This window comes from Rhipicephalus sanguineus, chromosome 4 (genome assembly GCF_013339695.2).
Source record: "Rhipicephalus sanguineus isolate Rsan-2018 chromosome 4, BIME_Rsan_1.4, whole genome shotgun sequence".
In the NCBI taxonomy this organism is placed as follows: domain Eukaryota; kingdom Metazoa; phylum Arthropoda; class Arachnida; order Ixodida; family Ixodidae; genus Rhipicephalus; species Rhipicephalus sanguineus.
Genome location: NC_051179.1, coordinates 9,699,317 through 9,718,827, shown reverse-complemented (window position 1 = coordinate 9,718,827; position 19,511 = coordinate 9,699,317). Strand labels below are relative to the sequence as shown.

Below are 19,511 nucleotides of genomic sequence, written 5' to 3'. Positions count from 1 at the left end.
CGTCGAGTGACGACGATTGAGCACGTATGTCGCAAGAAATGTCGTATACTGCAATAAACGCTCTTCGTTCGCTAACTGGTGCGTTTTTACTTTAAAAAAAAAAAAATGTCGCGTGTATGGGCCGCACCCTGAAAATTGGCCCTCATTTCTTGAAAAAAAAGTGCGGCCCTTACACGCGTTTATACGGTACATATATACACATATATATACATATATACACTCAAACCTCGATATAACGAACACGGATATAACGAATTATCGGTTATAACGAAGTAAATGAAGAATAGTCTTGTCGTAGCTACAGTGTTACAAATAAACGTTTATAACGAATTTTCGGATATAACGAAGTTATTTTCGTGGCAGATGTGACTTTGTTATAATGAGGTTTGAGTGTATATATATGTATATATATATGTGTATATATATATATATATATATATATATATATATATATATATATATATATATATATATATATATATATATATATATATATAGGGAGAGAGAAAGAGAGCTCGACTTCGAAATTAATGAATTTAATACAGCTTTAGTCTCTTACGCGTCGACACCGCTATATCGTTATTAAGATATCTAGTGGGAGACTCTAGATTTATTTTTCAATTTACTCAAAACCATCAATCCACTTCGTAATGCCTGGCTCAAAGCAAAAAAGGTCGTATAGGCTGCTACTCGCTCACTGAATTGTATAAAATCGATTCTGACAATGCATTGGATCTGCCAAATTTTTTTATTGACATGATTTAATTACTTTGTTGAAACATGCACCAGGCAGGAGAGAATGGGCTAATGCTGGCACAGGAAGCTTTAATTATGCCAGTGAATATACAATTTAAGATAGCCAAAAATTATTATCAGGTGGTAGAAAATGCCATTTGCTACCACTAGACCTAGTGCGAAGCTGGGTTACGAATTTTTCCGCCGAAGGTTGTTTTCTGGACGAGTATTTGAGTTGCTTTTAGGTCACCGAACTGGTAGTAAAACCCTTTGCTGATAAATAAAAAATGCGTACCATCTTTTTTCAGCAACTTTTATGGGCTGGCATGTCAAAGTGTACCTATTTGTAGGCAACCATGAAATTACCCTTTTTTAGATGCGAAGCAGCTTTTGCGTTGGGCTTTGTCCGTAGTTCCATTGGCGACTGTCCACTTTCTAAAACCTACCATAGCCATCTGTAACATATTGAGCGCGCGCTCGCGCCAAGGAGAAGTCTTCTTCGTCTTGTTCTTCGACCGCCTTGATGATGATACGTGCAGAGCACTTTAGGGGCCCGGGCTGCCGGATGCTGTCCTTGCTTGGCGTAACGCAGACAAAACCACGTGTGCTGGCACTTGCTGGCGCGTTCGGGCCTGTGTAAGGGGCTGGGTAAGACGCTGTGGGCTCTCCCCCTTACACTCTCTCAACAATCATGTGATGGCGTCGGCGAACTAGATTCTGCAGACGCGCGGTGAACCAATGCGTTATACCCTAGTCAGAACGCGCTGGCACGCGCTAGCGCGTTGGGGCCTGTGTAAGGGGCTGGGTAAGACGCTGTGGCCTCTCCCTCTTACACTCTCTCAGCAATCACATGAAGGCATCGGGGAGCTAGATTCTGCAGACGTGCAATGAACCCTCGTGGCGTGCTCCAACAAGAGTTCGGGACGAGTAACAGCAACAGCAACTACAGTGAATTCATGGTGTGCTCCACATGCAAGGACGCGTTAACATCGGGCAAGGTGCCCGTGATGAACGGAACCATGAGTCGACTCATGCGCACCTTCGCATCCCCACATGGTTCCCTTTAGTGGGAGATGGTGAAATTTTTTTTTATCTTAGAGCAAGTCTGTGCGAAAACATTCCCCGACTGATTGTGTCGGGATTGCTTTGTATTCTCAGTAGCATTTTTGTTTTCTGAAAATGGGTCGCTACGCGATTCAAGACTCAACATATTCTGCACGTACAAATCCGTTTGAGGAGCATTTTCAACTCAATGTTTCACTCATCACTGGTCCATGATCCGAATTATAAACAAAAGCCTGAAATGAAAAAGAAGCGGGCAGGAACATCCCCCTGTGAAATAGCTACCAAACAGGACGGCTAACAGTTCGTTGTCAGTGGACGGGGACCTAAGCCAAGACCTTTTTCAAATTTTTCAGGCCAGCGCAGGGGCAGGGGGGGAAGGGGGGGAGAGGGAGGCGAGCCCCCTAGCCTCCCTGTGCTCTCCACCTATGAATATAATGGTGAATTCCATTGGGAGAGCAGGAGCACTCAAAAGCACACTGAAAGTGCTCTCTTCAGAGCCGGCGTGTTTCAGTGGTCGAACAGGAGCGCTTCTGCTGCCCCGAGAGCAGCGAAGAGCAGTCCAGTCTGCTCCCCCTTGAAAAGCGGAGTGAGTGGAGAACACAGGAAGTCACGTGACTTGTTAACGTCATATCATGTCATACCCTCCCAACTATCCTCTTCACTTGCTTGTATTTCGCTTCCTCGTGTACGGCGGCAATGGCGGCAGCAAAGCATGTGTGGTGCTCTGGCTCTAACAATTTTGACGTCGTTGTGGTAGATTCTGGTAGTGTTCGTTCACCTTCCTTGTCGTCAGATGCACGGGGGACAGAGGCAGCAAAGCGTTGTCGTCTTGCCGAAGTACTTGACAAGCTAGACGTCAGAGTCAAGTTGTTCTGTTGCTGATGAAGGGGTCCGAAATGTAAACGTGGTTTGAATTAAGACTAAATTACACATGCAGGTGAAGTGTACCGGAGTAGATCTGGAATTGTTTGCATTTCAAATATTACTGATGACAGCATGTTATTATGAACGGTCAGATAAAGCTCTCCTATCCACGGTGTTTCAATCGTATGATGAAGACTAGTGGGCTGGGGTCCCTACACACAATCACTAAACGCGTGGCTATGAGCACAAGAATGCACGCCGTGCTGCAGGTGCAACGTGCGTGCTCAAACAAGCAAAAAAGCAATCAAATTCACTTTACCTTCTGTAGTAGACGGTGGCTGGCGTTGCACCAAAGAAAGCAGGATGCGCTGAGCTTGCGATTCCATCGTGCAATAGTAGGAAGCGGCAACTTTGCAGGATGGCGTGCAAGCGAGTGCGCCCTACCGATCACCACCACACGTGCTTTCCCCGGCCGCCCGGCTCAGATCACACGTGCTTTGCAGCAGCGGTTGCTGAGATGCATAACATTTCTCCTCACTCGTTTTTTTACTCTCTCCCACCTGCTCTCCGGAAGCGTGCTGAATTCCAGTGGCAGATCGAGTGACCCTGCTCTCAGTGCTCTACCCCCCACTCCTCACTTCACGGCGCCCCTACTCCTGTTCTCTCAATGGAATTCGCCATAAGTGTGGCATCTTTGCACATAGATTTACATTTGGTTAAAGTTTGAAAGGGTTGGTAAATCTTTATTATTGACTAAGAAAATGTTCATTGTATATATTCGTAAGCAGGTTTTTCTTCATTAAAAGATGATTTTAAATATAAGCACATTTGTATGGGAATTTCAAGGGGATTTGCAAAGGTTTTGTCTATCTGACATTGCTGCCTTTGTAATAGTACTGAGTACGTGCATTGAACCTTCGCAGGCCTATGGTCGAGACTTGGCAGAGGCATTGGAGTGGTGCAAGAAGTACCAACGTTCTTTGAATGTCAAAGATCTGACTCAGGCTTGGGACCTCTACTACCACGTGTTCCGTCGCATCTCCAAGCAACTGCCTCAGGTCAGCCTGAGCACTGATGCAAGAAAGTGTTGCTTCCGTTACAGGCACAGTATACTCTAGGTGTGGTGAACACTGTTAGGGCAAATTCTCTGTTGAACAGCACATGGCCAGTCGCCAGGGTATGGCAGAAGAGATGAGCTCACTGAGATGCCATTGGTCAAGCCCACAGCACAGTTAGGCATGACTTCCGAAATTGTTACGTAGCTATTTCAGAGGCCATGCCTTGACCAGACTTAGCTGCTGCAATCTGAGGCCATGCCTCGACCACACCCAGCTGCGCCGTCCTGCACAGCCCGCTGCAGCGAAAGACGGGAGGGGGTGCAAAGGGGGATGTCGACTATGATAGTAGATAGTAGAAAAGAAGGTGGCATCGTGAGTAAACACCTAGCATGCAAGCCACTTTTTGCACTTGACAATATGTGGCACTATAGTGGCGATGTGGGTGTTTTGAATTGCTGTGGCTACTGAACACCACAGAAAGCGATATAGTCGGCACATATGCATGGTGATCTTTTGTTTTCATAGACGATTTTAGTTTGTTGTATCCATTGACATGTGACAGGTAAATTTACTTCGTAAGACATGGTTTAAAATACATGCATCTCTATGGGGTATTCAAGGAGAATCTTATTTGCTTCGTTTTATCCATTACTTTATTCCAAAGTTCAAGTGTACTTTTTGAATAGTTTTCTCCAAATATTGAACAGCGTTGTTTAAAATTAATATAAAATGGAGCATCAGGAACAAATGTGTAGGTGCTAATGTCTGGCGGCACGAGCGATGTAGCCTGCTGCACTGCGTAAACCTTCATGTGCTGTGGCTACACTAGGCCCATAGGGATCGGAAATTGTACTTTTGCATCAATTTTGTGTTAGATTGTGTGAAGTTGACATTCTGAAATGTTTATAAACTACTAAATAGGTACTCATTCTAATAAACACTAGTGCCAACTTCTAGAGCTGAAAGTACTGTGTGTTTTGTATGTTCAGACAGGTGCAACAGTGTGGAGGCATTGATGGCTCAATGTTTTCAGACTGCAGCCACCATGAGTGTTTAGAGCTGCATGTCTGAAGGGTGAAGAAGGCATAATGGCAGACTGGGCAGTGTTATGTGTGAATCCCAAGGGGGAGTGTCATGCATTGGTAACATGGTGTAGACTGTGGCCATGTCACTGTGCATCCAGTGAAGAATTACGAGAAGCCTTCTCAGGAAGTTCAGTGTGCTTGCCTTCTAGCTCACCTCCCTGGAGCTGCAGTATGTGTCACCAAAACTCCTCATGTGCCGTGACTTTGAGCTGGCTGTGCCAGGCAGCTACAACCCAAACCAGCCTGTCATCCGCATTGCTCGCATTGAGAGTTCACTCCAGGTCATCACCAGCAAACAGAGGCCCAGGAAGTTGTGCATCAAGGGCAAGTTGGCTTCTTTACAGTTGGCTGGAGCAGCTCCTTGATTGAGTCCTAGGTGTGCAAGGTATTTCAGGACAGAGCTTTAAATCGGCATATCATTCTCTCTGTCTTCACCAACCCGTTTGTTACTTATGTAGTGGCACACTTGCTCCAGGGCATCAGCTTCCACCCTGTCACCAAGAAATGAAACCATGCGCTTCACCTTAAATGCAGATCAGAGCAATATGGGTGTCGCCACTTCTTTCATGTCTCTCAGTCCTTTTTGGCATTTTGGGTTTGTCACAAAATAAGAGGCAGAGTGAGAACTGTGTTGGCTGAATAGTCGAATACCTTATTTCATTCAACTTTTTTCATTGTTCACTACGTATTGGTGTTCATGTTGTATCTGCAACCACCTGTGATGTATTGAGTATGTTCCACATCCCACTCAGGAGTGTGAGTGCTCTTTAAGAGATATTTGTGATGCATGCAAAAACTGCTCTGGTATGAAGTAAAACTTCTTTATTGTTGCAGAATTTCTTTTGCACTACTTCCGTAAAGTGTTGCACACATAAAAAAAAACTTGATTGTAGTGAACGAAAGAAAAGAATATTTGAGGGCTCGTTTCTTTGTTTGACACAACAATAATGAAGACCAACAGACCATGAAGCCAAAGAAGGTGTAAGGGATGTTATATTTGCACTCTTTTAGCTGTATTCTATCAATTATTAGAGCTGTGCGAGTAGCAAAATATTGGGTGCAAAGCGGATTTGAGTATTAAATTTTGAGTGCGAATATTTTTCTAATACTCGGAAGTGAGATTACAGATAGAAAGTTGCAGAGAATCCCTAAGCATATTTTTTGTTTCGTCCACCTCTCCTCCTCCAACTTCTCTGGAGGTGCAATTGATGTGGCGGACAAGGGTGCGCTCCTTTCGAGTTAGGGGTTCATCTGCTGCGCGGATTTCCTTCTCCTACTCCGCAACTGCGAGTGGTTTCTGTGGCAGATGTTGGCAGTAGCGTCGGTTCCGGAAGGAGAGGTCACGTGTTTTTTGTACACGGCTTTTGCGGACACCAGACGAGTGTGCACTTTCACAAAACGTGGCCAAGTAACGCTTTCACATTAAAATGTAGTGCAAAACATGATCAAAAGAAAACAATTCCTTTTTCACGGTAACCTGTAGACCTGGTGGCAGCGCACTGTCTGCTGCGTGAAAAACGGAACTGTACTGCTTGCTGCCACATAGTGACACGGGTGACATAACGTGCAGTATTACCACGATCCTGGATAACTTGATATTTCACTGTTTTTCTGGTGATACTAATGAATTTTATATCGCAGGCTGATTTCGCGGCGCCAGGACATTATTCGAAAAACACATTTCACAAAACAAGTCCATCGAGTACGAAACCGAAACCACGTTTGCGGCATTAGCAACAGCCGACCGCCAGTGGCACGTGTAGTGACATCACCATCACAAAATGGCAACAGAACGCATTTTAAAGCTAGTTCACGCAGGCACAGGCTCATTTCGTGTTTGTCTACGGTCTGTCGGCATCAAATTTGCTCCCAGCAAAGTGGAAATGGTGACGCGCCCCTTTCATTATGAAAGCTCGTATCAAAAGAAAGTTATTTCGCACGCTGAGGAGAGCTACGTTGCATCTGTTCTGCGTGCCCGAAATCTGTCCTTTAGTGGTGCAAACAAAGGAAGGAAATCTTCAGCTGCATATTGACCAGGAAAAGTTTCTAGAGGCCGAAAATGAGAAAACATCCGGATCACGGTGACAAGCTTGCAGGCATTCTCAAGCAGCTCCGTGTAGACAGAGCTCGTTAAGGTAACGGCCCTTGAAATAGCACGTCACAAAGCCAGCAAAACTGCATCACTGAAGGAAAGAACTGCCAGCAGAATAAATTTCACTTTCTCTAAGGGTGCATTGTGCTTGCCTTTTTTTTATTCTCATCGTCAACATGGCGGCATGCCATAGATTTAAAAGATCTTAGATGACGCGCACGTGCATTTTTATTTATAACTCTCGAAAATTGGGTGCGGGCTAAATTCGATTAAGTACGGTATAAGCAGATGCCACACTCTACACTTTTACGCTGCGCTCTTTCTAGTCTGTGTGTAGTTATCGAGCTACCTTGCCTGAAAGAGTGTCTGGGTGTGGTGACTGCCGTTAACCTTTCGAGAGGTCGAAGTTCAAGAGGAGAGTTGGGTTTACGCACACGATTCAGAAGCGTTGTGATTAGATTTTATGCGAATGAAACCGTTACGTTTATTTTTCTGAAGTTCGAATACTTCGAATCATAAAATTCCGGTGAGAATCGAATCGAATAGCAAACACTATTTGAAAAATATTCGAAAGTTGGAATATTCGCACACCTCTATTAATTCTTATATAAATGTGAAGAAAGTAAAGTGGACGAAAAGACAACTTGCCTCCAGCAGGGACTGAACTTACAATGATGCTCTGCCAGTTGAGCTACGGCGGCAGTCGTCCCCTCGTCCCCTTTATTTGGTATTTATGTGCACGCGAACCTGGGAGTGTTAGTCAGTGCCACTCGTAGCCATGATGGCGAATCTGACAGTTGGCATCATTTTGATTGTAGTGTAATAGAATATGTTTCTGTGAGACTCTGCTGTAGTAGCAGATGCATTGCCACTGATGAGGAGCAATCCACCTAGATCAGCTCTAGTCAGACAATTTGGATTTGAGGGAAGACTTCTTACTCTACTGACTTGCAGGGAGCAATGGCAAAGACTACATGTTCTTGTTGAAGGGACATGAAGACTTGAGGCAAGATGAAAGAGTTATGCAGCTGTTTGGCCTTGTCAATACACTGCTGGTCAATGACCCAGAAACATCACGTAGGAATCTGACGTAAGTTCATGTTCCACCTATGGCAATTCTACCTGTTGTGTATGAGGCATATTTAATAAGTAATGGCCGTTTGCCTATGTTCAACTATTGGTGGGTCAAAACAATGTTGAACTCATGCAGCGCCATATATTGGTTGTTTCTGAAGGCACTTATGTTATTGATTGGATCCAGTAATTGTTTGCATCACGATGAATGCAGATGGGAATTGCTGTGAAAATTCTCACTCTTGCCAGTTGTCAAGTGTGTTCTGTGATTCAATTTGTGTGCAAAAGTATCACCAGCTGCCGAAATTCATCAAGGGTTGCATCTAGTTTACGGAATCATAGTATTGGGTGAAAGAACGGTTAGACAGTGAAGTCAAGCCTTTGAAAATGGCTGCACATGGAGAGTGAAGTGGTAAGCCCAGTGTTCAGACTGATGAAATCATCCATGAATTGAACAAAGAACTACAGTTTGATTGAAAATTAATTATTAGTGTTCTGACTGATAAATTTCTTCAGTTAGTTTGCTCCACCTTCATTATTTTCAGGATTGTAATAAAAGACAGCTGGGATAGCACTATACCAAAACTGCTCACTGACTAACACAAAAGGGAAGGAGTGTCATGTGGATAAGCATTTCTGGAGCACTAACAACAAAATGATGGTTTGTTTTTGCACATCGTTATGGGCAACAAGACATGGATATCCTACACTAACACAGGAAGAAACAGTCAATGCCGTGGTGCCATTTTTCTCCACTGAATACTGAAAGAATACTAGACAATCGTTCTGAATTGGTAATTCTGAGGTAGTAAACTTCTATGCGTACGGATTAAAAGAGCTTCCCCTCTCCAGGGAAATGAAAACTATGCCTGGGCTACTGAGAGATTAGTTGTCACGCTTACTGTACATATACAGTGGTGGTCTAATGCGCCAATTGCGCCGATTTGCTACAATTTCATATCCCTGCGCCTTGCTGCGCACATTCGAGTACAGCTTGCGCCAACTGCAGCAAAGTTCGCTAGTCCACCTGTTTACACGGCATCGGACCGTTCACGGCCCAAAACTATTCTTGGTCGCAACAAACACAACTAATGCCGCCAATGCCCTCTACTCGCTCCATTCCAGCGATGCGCTTTTTTATTGCGATAGCAATTATATGGACACTCTCGACTGGTATTTGCCGTCGCCGTCTGTCGACGCCGTCATGTCCCGGATATGTATGTGTATGTATATATAAATAAAAGCCACAAAGAAAAATAAATCAGAAGAAAAAAATTTCCGAAGCGCACCACCGGGATTTGAACCTTCGACCCCTCGCTCCGCAGCGCTCTGAATTAAACAACTCAGCCACGCGCCTCCGGTTGTTTAGCATAACAACGGCGAGCTCTTTATATACACCATTTAACGCTAACGGCACGCAGAGCTCGGAGGTGCTTCAGTATGTGAAGTATCATCCGCGAGATTGCCCGAAGGGCGCGCTTAAAGCAATGCTCCTACATTTTTTTCAAACGCGCACTAAAAGGTGGCCCCTTTCGGTAGCCACTGACAATGTGGAACGCTGAGTAAACGATGCGTCTAACGCCACCGCGTGGCAGGAGACATGGAGGGGTCACTCCACGCGCCGCAGTTTTAAATAAAAAGAAGCCTAAGAGCATTGGGTTGTAGCGCGCTGCTCAAACACGAAGAAGTAACAACCGCAACAGTTAGTTCGCGCTCGTCCTGTGTGTACCTGTGCGTTCTTTTCGAGTGTCCTTGTGTTTGAGCAGTGCTCTGCAAGTGTCGAGCTGTGACCATTGTTAGTTCGCGGTCGACCTGTGTGTGTTCTTTTTGCCACTCCTTTGCACTCGAGTGGCGCGTTGCAAGTACTGAGCTGCTTGCCGTTCTTCGTGTGACATTCTAATTTGTTGATATCGCATTCATTGCTTCGCCGTTGCGGCGAAACTGTGACTTTCTTTTTTTCATTTACATTCATCCTAACCAAAGTTTCTGCGCCACCGCGTGTGTCTCCGGTGTGGAAAGTTTAGCATACCATCGATAGTGTTTTATTTGTTAGGGAACTGGCGATAACACGTAGAAAAGTGATTTTTTTTTCGTTTGCAAGTCGCTTCCGAGTACCGTAATGTAGCCACCATTGCCAAACGCCAACAGCTATCGGCACTGCTCGCTGCAAACGGCGTCTTCACGCAAATGAAGATTTGACCATGCAAAACTTTGCTTGATATTTCGCAAAAAAAGTAGATGCCTCTTAATCGCGCTGCACAACGCTCTTCGGTATGCCTATCATAAAGCTAAGCCTAAATGCCCACGTAGAGCGCGTCTGGCATAATGTGGTGCAACTGCTGCTCGCGCACGTCCAAGAGCTCATCACGCATCTTGATTGCGAAACCGACGTAACGCGGTGGCAATCCAGTGCACACAGAAAATGAGCCATACTGTCAGCCACAAATAAAGTGCTCTCACGCGTCCTAAAAGCCGTGGGAACAATCGGTGTTGTCGTCAATCGACAAAAAAGTTCAGAGAAGTCTCCCCGGCTTGCAAATCTTCCCAACTGATTCCCTCTCATTTGTTGAGAACTACGCTTGCGAGCGTTCTCAGCACGGCCACCGTTTGTTCAATGGCATATTGACTACCACCCCCCACCCCCCAAAAAAGAAAAAAATAACCAGTTGCACTCCTCCCACCTAACCAGTCGGTTTTCCTCTGTCATCTGGCCTGTCCGCGGGACGCCACAGTTATTCCCCAACCACGTGAGTAGCACGGGGACTCATGCACACCAATCGCACCTTGACAGCATAGTAAGGTAAAAAATTTGTGAGCATGGGGTGTCGCTAAAGCCAACGTTTTGACAAGCGGATTTGTCTTCTTTAAGACTGCCTTGAAGAAATGCATACCCCCCGCCCCCCTTTATGCCATGATTAATCACTGAACCCGCCCCCTTCGTACCTGTTTACAATGTACCAGCTTTATTTTTTTAGAAGACTTTTTCTGAATACTACTTGGAAAACCAGAAGTAAGTGCTGAACCCAAAATCCTTGAAATTGAAAGGAGAATGTCACTCGGTGGTCACGCCTCTAATAATTATTTGGTTTGATGGAGCATCATCCATAGTGAGTTGTGGCAATTATTGAATGCACTATCTACGCAGGCAATTTCAAACAGTATGCTCTAATTTGCAGCGAGTTTTCTTTGTCTTTCTTTAATTGTCAGACTGCTAGTTTTCCAGTTAGGATGTTTTTCTTTTTGTAATGATCTTATGGCACCTCTCATTCGCAGCAACCGTGTATACCATGCTTGCCTTGTCACTAACGTTTCACTTGAACGCACATTTTTGGCAGTGCAGTGAAGCCAGAATGGACACTCTTTCGTGCTAAAAACCTGATTAATGGCTGCCATAGGTCGGCAACCTCACTCGTGAGTCAACTCAGACTAACTCAGACTCAGATCGGCCTGTGAGTCTGAGTTCGAGTGAGTCCGGGTGAGTAATATTTTGGTGAGTTTGAGTCCGAGCGAGTCTGGTTTAGGAAACTTTTAGTGAGTCTGAGTCCGAGTGAGTCCGGTTGAGGAACATATTGGTGAGTCTGAGTGCGAGTGAGCCCTAAGAGCAAACTATATTTCTTGAGTGAGTCTGACTGAGTTCCACCTTTTATTGCCGACCTATGGTCCCATCTACTCATCTTCGGCATCACTGTCAGCCTTATATCGGCTTACCTTTATACTCAAGTCTATTCACACATATCTCAACGCACTCACGTTCATGCACCACCTCAATATTTATTGGTCAGAGACGTGAATTGAGAGGAGTGTCATGACCTCCCCCCCCCCGCAAAAACTCTCGCGGAAAGTTCTTGATAAAATATCTCGTTTGAGTTGAGTATTTCGTGAAAATGTCCTTACTGGATTACTGGATTACTGATAACTCGTATTTGAAGGTATATGATCAAAAGGCGTATCTAAGAACACTGAGTGTGTGAGATATTGGCATGAAAGAGCATTGACACCAAGATCGAAAAAAGATAGTTTTACGCTCGCGGACTCATGAGTCGACTCACTCAGGCTCACTCAGACACACGTCAAGCCGGGAGCCTGAGTCTGAGTGAGTCCGGCTGAGCAATATGTTGGTGAGTTTGAGTCCGAGTGAGTCTGGTTGAGAAAAAGTTTAGTGAGTGTGAGTCCGAGTAAGCCCGGTTGAGGAAAATTTTGGTGAGTCTGAGTCCGAGTGAGCCCTCAGAGCAGAATATATTTGTTGAGTGAGTCTGAATGAGCTCCAACTTTTTTGCCGACCTATGATGGCTGCTCTCTAGAGGCTGGCCTTGTCTCCTCGTTTACATTGCAGCATTTCCAGTATACACACTAACAAGAATATTCACCGAAAATTTAGACATGTTCTGATCCAAGTGATCCCAAATTCCGTTTCGTCCGCTCCCAACCTGCTCCACAACGCAGTTCCTCCTGCTCCAAATCTGCTCCAAAACAGATTTTTCCTGCTCCAAAAATTGCTCTAAATCATAAACTTGCTGGACCACCACTGATATATTTATGCATGTAAGGTGTATGTTGCTATTGGCACGTCAATTTTTTGCTTTCAGTACATCACTGCTAGTGAGAAGCCTTTACAGTGCACCACAACGGATGGATTAAGTTCTGGCTTTTATTCCGACAGCAATTACATGGACACTCTCGACGGGTTTTTGCCATTGCCGTCATGTCCCGTATAATACATTCCAAATTGATAACATCCCCCCACGCATCGCATGTTCTACTGCGGGTAAAAATGCGCGAGCAGGGCCAACGAACGTGGCTGAAGCCGAGATTAAACGAGCTGGCCCATCTCCATCGCTCGGAGGGCGCATGCAATAACATCACCCCGCTCGGGAGGCGTGACGTCGAAGCAGAGAGGAAACGCCCCGCCCGTGTTGAACAAGCATGAAAAGACGTGAGGGGGAGTGGGGGTGTCGCTCAAGCAGCAACTTGAACTTTGATCCTAAGGGCGCGGTCCATCCACACGCGTTACTTCGGCAGCCATCAGCGGGCGGCTCGTATACCCTTCTACGTCCTGCGCTCTCAATGCGAAGAGACTGTGCGGAAAGAGCATCTCTCCCTGGAGTGGCCGTATTCTCTTACACCAGCGTTTTGTAGACTCACGCGAGATCGGATCCAAAAGAGTTAGCTGCCAGCCTCACTTCATATAAAAGTACAGTTTGTTGCTATCGCATTCATTGCTTTGCGTTTGCAGTGAAACGGTGACTTTTTTTTGTGCTTGTCCTTTATTATTTGCTGTGGTGATGCCTTTGTGAATGCATAGCATGTTTTCTGAATGTAAACTAACCAGCTTAGCAGTTTGTGGTCACTCTAGCCATTACTTATGGCCTGTGATGGTTCACTAGCACATTGCTGACAGGAATTCTTGCTCTTTTGACATGTGATCGCGCTTAGAAATTATCACACTCCAGAGTAAAATTCAGATAAAGATTGATGTTTCCGTGCTATACACTATATAGCTGCTTAGTCTCATGTGACTTGTCAGTTTAACCACAAATTTTGTTGTGCCTGTACTTTTTTCTGCAGCATTCAACGTTACTCAGTCATCCCGTTATCCACAAACAGTGGGCTGATTGGTTGGGTGCCTCACTGCGACACTCTGCATACCCTCATTCGAGATTATAGGGACAAGAAGAAGATTTTGCTCAACATTGAACATCGAATCATGCTAAGGGTAAAGAGCACAATCGTGCACATATCATTTGCCCTGAAAGCAAGCCCTAAGACTACATTTTTTTTGTTATGATGTGCATGCTACTTTTTGGTTGTAGTATGGCTTCCCTGCAGTAGACATTAGTACAAACAAGCCAGCAGAGGTGTGCAGAAATTTAAAATTTTTTTGTTCCATCGGTTAAACATTCAGTGCTATTGCCCTGCATGTTCTTTACCACGGTGAGTGTCTGCTAACTCTTGCAGTTTCTCTGCAAGAGTTAGCCTTCAACTCACCTTCAAACCCTGTTAGGCTGCATTTATGAAGTTTCCACAAAAAAGTGTCACCCTTTGACTCCTAAAGAGTTTTTGACAACCTCAGCTCATCACAAGTGATGGATAGATATTGGTCTATGACGACCTGATGGGTACTTCATCATTTTCTGAAAGGTTTTTTTTTTTTGCACTTATTTAAGTCTCTTTTTTTCCTTTTTTTTTTTAGCACTCTGTGGCAGCATATTGTCTGTGTGATATGAGTTTGCTGTCTTGTGAGATTTTTCTGTGCTTTCAAACAAGCATGGCACTATCCGTGTCAAATGCTAGTGTGACAGGCTGCAATCCTTCTGATTATGACAGCGAAAGTAACAAGGACATTGACTTTCGGCTTCATTCTTCAAGCGAAGAAAATATTTATCACACTTTAGACAACAGTGAGTCTACATACAAAGAAAGTTGTAATGAAACAGTCGCCCGATTTCATGAATGGTGTTGCACGGACCTTACCAGTGTGCAACACTGCTGTACATTTATATTTAGTGTGGTACTGCTGTTCAAATTGAACATACCTTTTCTGCACGAGTGCAGTTCTCAATTTATGATAATAAAATAACAATTCTTGCCATACCGTGTTTTTAGACTGAGCTCTGTATTTAAACAAGTTACAGAAACATTTCATCATATTGTGCCAAAAATTGTGCCAATATGGTACCGTTTGTGTGAAGGGGTCCTCAAACAATTTTTGAACCTATTATGGAAATGCAGCTGCTCTATACACGAGCCTCCCGCAGACATGTGAGCCAGCTATTATTGTACTGCATGCAATAGGGAAATAACAATATTGTGTCGAAAATAGCCAGAAATCGCTTGCTGTCCCTTTCAAAAAGTCGTCATCAGCAATGCACCAAATGGGAGCAAGCAGGCCCAACAGATTCCCGCTGATATCTTGATCACAAAAACATTCTCAGTGATAGTATAATTTATAAATCATAATTAAATAAGTGAAAAGTCCACAGTGTGAGAAGCACCAGAAAATTGGTTAATATTTGCTATTGCAGTGTCTATTGGTGAGTGTGGTGAACACTTTGTTTTCTCCTGCATTCATGTGACGCAACACCCAGCTTACTACATGCGTGCTCGTTCAAACAGTGTGTCTGAGTTGGTCGAATGTCTCGGACTGAGCTAACTGAAGGTGCTTTAAATTGTACAATCTGGATATTCATTGATCAAGCTGGCATGGTCCACATCAGGCACTCGCATAGCTTGGCCAGGCCGGAGTGCATGAGCTCTAATAAGTTTGCATGTCACTCCGGGCAGATGTGAAAGGAAGATAATAAAAGAAAATGCCCAAGGCCTCAACGCGTGGTGACCTCTTGTCCCACACCTCCCACCACATCCGTGGAAATGAAAGCCACTGGAACATGCTTGAAGGAGTCAAAAAAAAAAAAAAAAAACTTGTGGCAGGAGATTTGCTTGACAGTTTAGGCTGGTAGTGAAGTAATTCTATGATTTCTTAGAAAGGTACTTCAGTTCCTATTAAGGGTTTCTGTTGCTTTGCTGATTTTGCCATGTGTGTTCACCAATTTTCACCAATGTTCTCGCACTACTATATTTATTTGTTGATTTTTATCATCGAAGTTTCATTTTGTTATCGGTGCTTGTGTGTGTTGATGCTTTCATCATTTCTTTTGGTAGTTGTACTTTTGCACGGCATTCTGATCCAACTTGCATAGTTTTCTACAGTTCTGCAGTGTTTGAAAAGAGGTGTATGTAAACCGTCTTAACCACATTGAAATTATTTTTTGCATGCATAACCAGATGGCACCGGACTATGATCACCTGACTCTCATGCAAAAGGTGGAGGTCTTTGAGCATGCCCTTGAGCACACCAATGGTGATGACTTGGCCAAGCTGCTCTGGCTGAAGAGCCCCAGCTCAGAGGTAGGTCCTTGATTTCTCATGGGTTGGCTCACACACGCCACAGTTAGGATATACTGTTTAAGGACAGGTCTGCTATTTAACCCTTTCACAACTGCGAAAAAATAAAAAAATTATAGTATAAATATATCAGATTTTTTTTTTCACTTAATTTGTTGAGCTTCTTTTTTTTAATTCAAATTCGATGGTTTCTTCATAAAAAAAATAGCCTCAAGGCTTCACTGCATGGCCTGAATGTCATCAGACTTCTCAGATGAGAAAACGCCACCTTCTGTTTCCCTCTACAGAGCGGTTGTCTGATGAGGAGCCATTGAAGCAGTTCCTTTTAATTTCATTCCCTTGTGGCAACGAGGCAGCAATGTTATATGCTGGGTTCTCAGAGCGGACATTATAATGAAAGGCGAGGCACAAAGGGCACAACTTGAACATGTGCTTTCATCTAGTGTCAGGAATTGCAACTACATGCAGTAGGATGAGTATAGTCTGCATAGGCTCACTGTGTGACAAAATTTTGTCCTTGACGACCGTAGTCGTCATTGGTTACATTGGTAAAAATTATGATGACAACTATACTCGTCAGGTTGTTAAAGGTTTAATGAATTTCTAAAGCATGTCTCAAAAAAAAAAAAAAAAAATCTCTCATTGCTTCGAGCTAAGGAGCTCGAATCTACTACACCAGTTAAGGGCCATCGAGAGGGCCCACGTCGCGGCGGTGAGGCTCGGCCTCCCCGTCCCCACGTGGGAGCGGCCCGTGGCGCTGCCGCCCGAACGGCTGCGGTGCTCCTCAGGACTATCTTAATAAAGTTCATTGTCTATCTGTCTGTCTCTCATTTTTGAACAATATGAGCAAGCAGTGAAACAACTGTGCAGGCAAGAGTGGTATCTCAATGATGTGTTGACCTGTTGTCAACATGTTCTTGTTCAGCAAATGATTGTGTTAAGAGTGCAAGATGGCACCACTCGTGAACCATGACAAAAACAGTCTGTTGATGCATCCAGGTGTGGTTTGATCGGCGCACCAACTACACGAGGTCATTGGCTGTCATGTCCATGGTTGGCTATGTACTTGGACTTGGAGACAGGTCAGTAGCAAGTGTGTCATGGAAATCATATTTGTTAGTGATTTTGTGAGCCAATGAAGGTCTTACTTTATCTGCAATGAAATTTTTAACATATATCACCTGCAGCTGTAAATTTTGCTAAATCAAGGTTCTCATGTTTTAGCAATGCGAATGATTGTAAACATTACCATAACATCCCTCTTGGCTTTCATATTATGAATTAGCATGTCTACAAGGTTGTTTGGGCTATCACAAGTTTTTGTGTCATCAACACAGTGTAATTCCAAGGCACTCGGTAATATATTTGAAGTAAAAAAAGTATGTAATATGCTGTTTTATGCAAGTTTCAGTAATTAATTATAAATAGCATGCAACGAAAAATTTATTTATTCTGAAGAAAGTTATGTTTCACTTTTGCATAAAAATAACAAAATCTCAGTCTTGAAATGCATGTGCAATTTGTTTTTGGCTGTATTCGTTTTGAGCAGACAAGAAATATATTTACATTTGATGGGTCGAATGACCCATCGAACATTGCAGCGCCTTCGCCAAAGTGACCGGCTGCATTCATACTCAGCACACTGAGGTCTAGTGAAGACACATTGACTATGCAGTATGTTCTATTCATTGAGTGCACAATATGTTTCGCGCTTTTTTGGCCACTAGTGGGCAGAACTGGCGAAAACAAGTTTCGTCTGCATATATGGACAAGGCACCTGAAAGGGGTATTTGCTGATGACACAAGAGAAGTTTTTGACCAGTTAAGAGAAGGGCACTTGAAACGGTGTACCACAGTGCAGAACTTGATGTATTGAATGTGGAAATGAAATTAAGTTTGATATGCTCATAGTACAGTGTTACACTTTTGTATGGTATTTCCAAGGGAATAGTGCAACTGTCCAACATGCAAAACGATTCTATATATCTGAGTTCAATAATAAAGTTGTGAGCTGGGCATGTAGGTACATCTTTTCAAAGTTACTAAAAACGGATAAGGACGAAACAAGAAGCAGTGCTTGTCCTTGTCTGTTTTTAGCGCTGCACTAATTTGATTTCAATATATCTGGGTTCGACTGTGTATGTTCTAACTATCCTTAGCACATATAGAGTCATTGGTCTTCAAATTTTCTTCTCCCTTCCGTCAGACATCCTTCCAATTTAATGTTGGACCGGCTGAGTGGAAAGATTTTGCACATAGACTTTGGAGACTGCTTTGAAGTCGCCATGACTCGTGAGAAGTTTCCAGAGAAAATTCCTTTTCGACTTACACGCATGCTCATCAATGCCATGGAGGTAAGTGACATGCTGTGAAGCTACTGCCGTCATAGCTTTCTTAGTGCCTTATTTTGATCCAGATGAGTTGGTCTGTGTCATTTCACTAGCCATAAGTTGTGAATTCACGTTGCCTTACTGGTTTTATATGACACTAGCGAGGTTACAGCCATCTTGGTGCCACAAATGTTCCCGAGTGGTAGCAGTTGTAATTCCTTCTAACCACAGAACCTGCAATCTCCGCAGCTCAGTGCATAAAGAGTGAGTCGTGCCCATAGAACAAAATTTGCCAGCCATTCCGCTCTGTAAAGGGGGATGACCAGCGAAGCTGCGCAGCCCACGACACAAAGGTGACACAGAATTTTGATGAAAGGTACAGACGCATTTTATTGTCTTAAGAGGTTGTGGCAGTCATCACAAGGAAAAGCACACACGCAAAAATTTATTCGTGATTGGTGGTCATTACTTGCATTGATAGGTGCGTTGCTCCTCTGGAGTGTGCGCTAGCCACTGCCTCTCCATTATGATGAGGGAAGTGAAATTCTGAATGGAGAACTGCAGCTTGTCTTTCTCTTGATCCACCACACAAACAGCTAAGACAAAGACGAAAGGAGGAAGGACAAACATGGCACTGACGGCGTCCGCCATCTCTTCTCCGCCGAGGCAACCTTCCTGTTGACGCTCGCTCCAGACGGCAGAAGGAGGGTTGTCTCAGACTCTTTTCCCAAGTTGCTCCGGCCGGGAAAAGGAGGGTTTTTGAACGTAGAAGTCGCCATGAAACCCCGTATTTTAGCCTGATGCAGTTTTGCTGTAAAATCATCTGAAAACTGAGGCTTGTAGTAATAATTTCTGTTTATTTTACTAAGTCAGACCACTTGCAGATGCTGACTGTGGAAGTTATTCAGCTTTATCCAACACACTCATTTTATATAGAAGAATATTAAATTGAAAGGAATAAGAGATCGTTGTCCACAAACATGATGTCTATTTGGAACCACCTGCTCTTGTTGATAAAGCATCGTAACCGGTGAACAGGACATTAATCATGCCTTGTACTAGTCCTACTTGAATGCAGACAAAGTATCATTGTTGAATATGTGCTCTTAGTGCATGCAAGTTTTTGTGAAGTTACATACCATGAGTCTTTGTAATCATCAAGAGAGATGTGTTCATGTTTGCTTGTGTCACCGTTCTCATTAACTTAATCAGTGTGCAAAGGTTTACTGGAATACATAGAGTCGACGCAACTACAAACCTTTTAACTGTTATGTGCGTTGTTATCGCTCCTAGTGCTTCACCTTTC

The 19,511-nt window shown here is 43.8% G+C and overlaps 1 protein-coding gene across 1 annotated transcript in view; it reads left to right on the top strand.

Moving 5' to 3' along the window:
* Nucleotides 1–19,511, top strand: part of LOC119389355 (serine/threonine-protein kinase mTOR-like) — a gene marked incomplete at its 5' end in the record, with an annotated part of 128,912 nt that overhangs the window by 86,753 nt on the left and 22,648 nt on the right. The window contains 7 exon segments of the mRNA XM_049414409.1: nucleotides 3,588–3,722; nucleotides 4,957–5,135; nucleotides 7,858–7,989; nucleotides 13,539–13,686; nucleotides 15,756–15,878; nucleotides 16,875–16,957; nucleotides 18,082–18,229. Of these exon segments, the coding sequence (XP_049270366.1) occupies nucleotides 3,588–3,722; nucleotides 4,957–5,135; nucleotides 7,858–7,989; nucleotides 13,539–13,686; nucleotides 15,756–15,878; nucleotides 16,875–16,957; nucleotides 18,082–18,229 (948 nt within the window).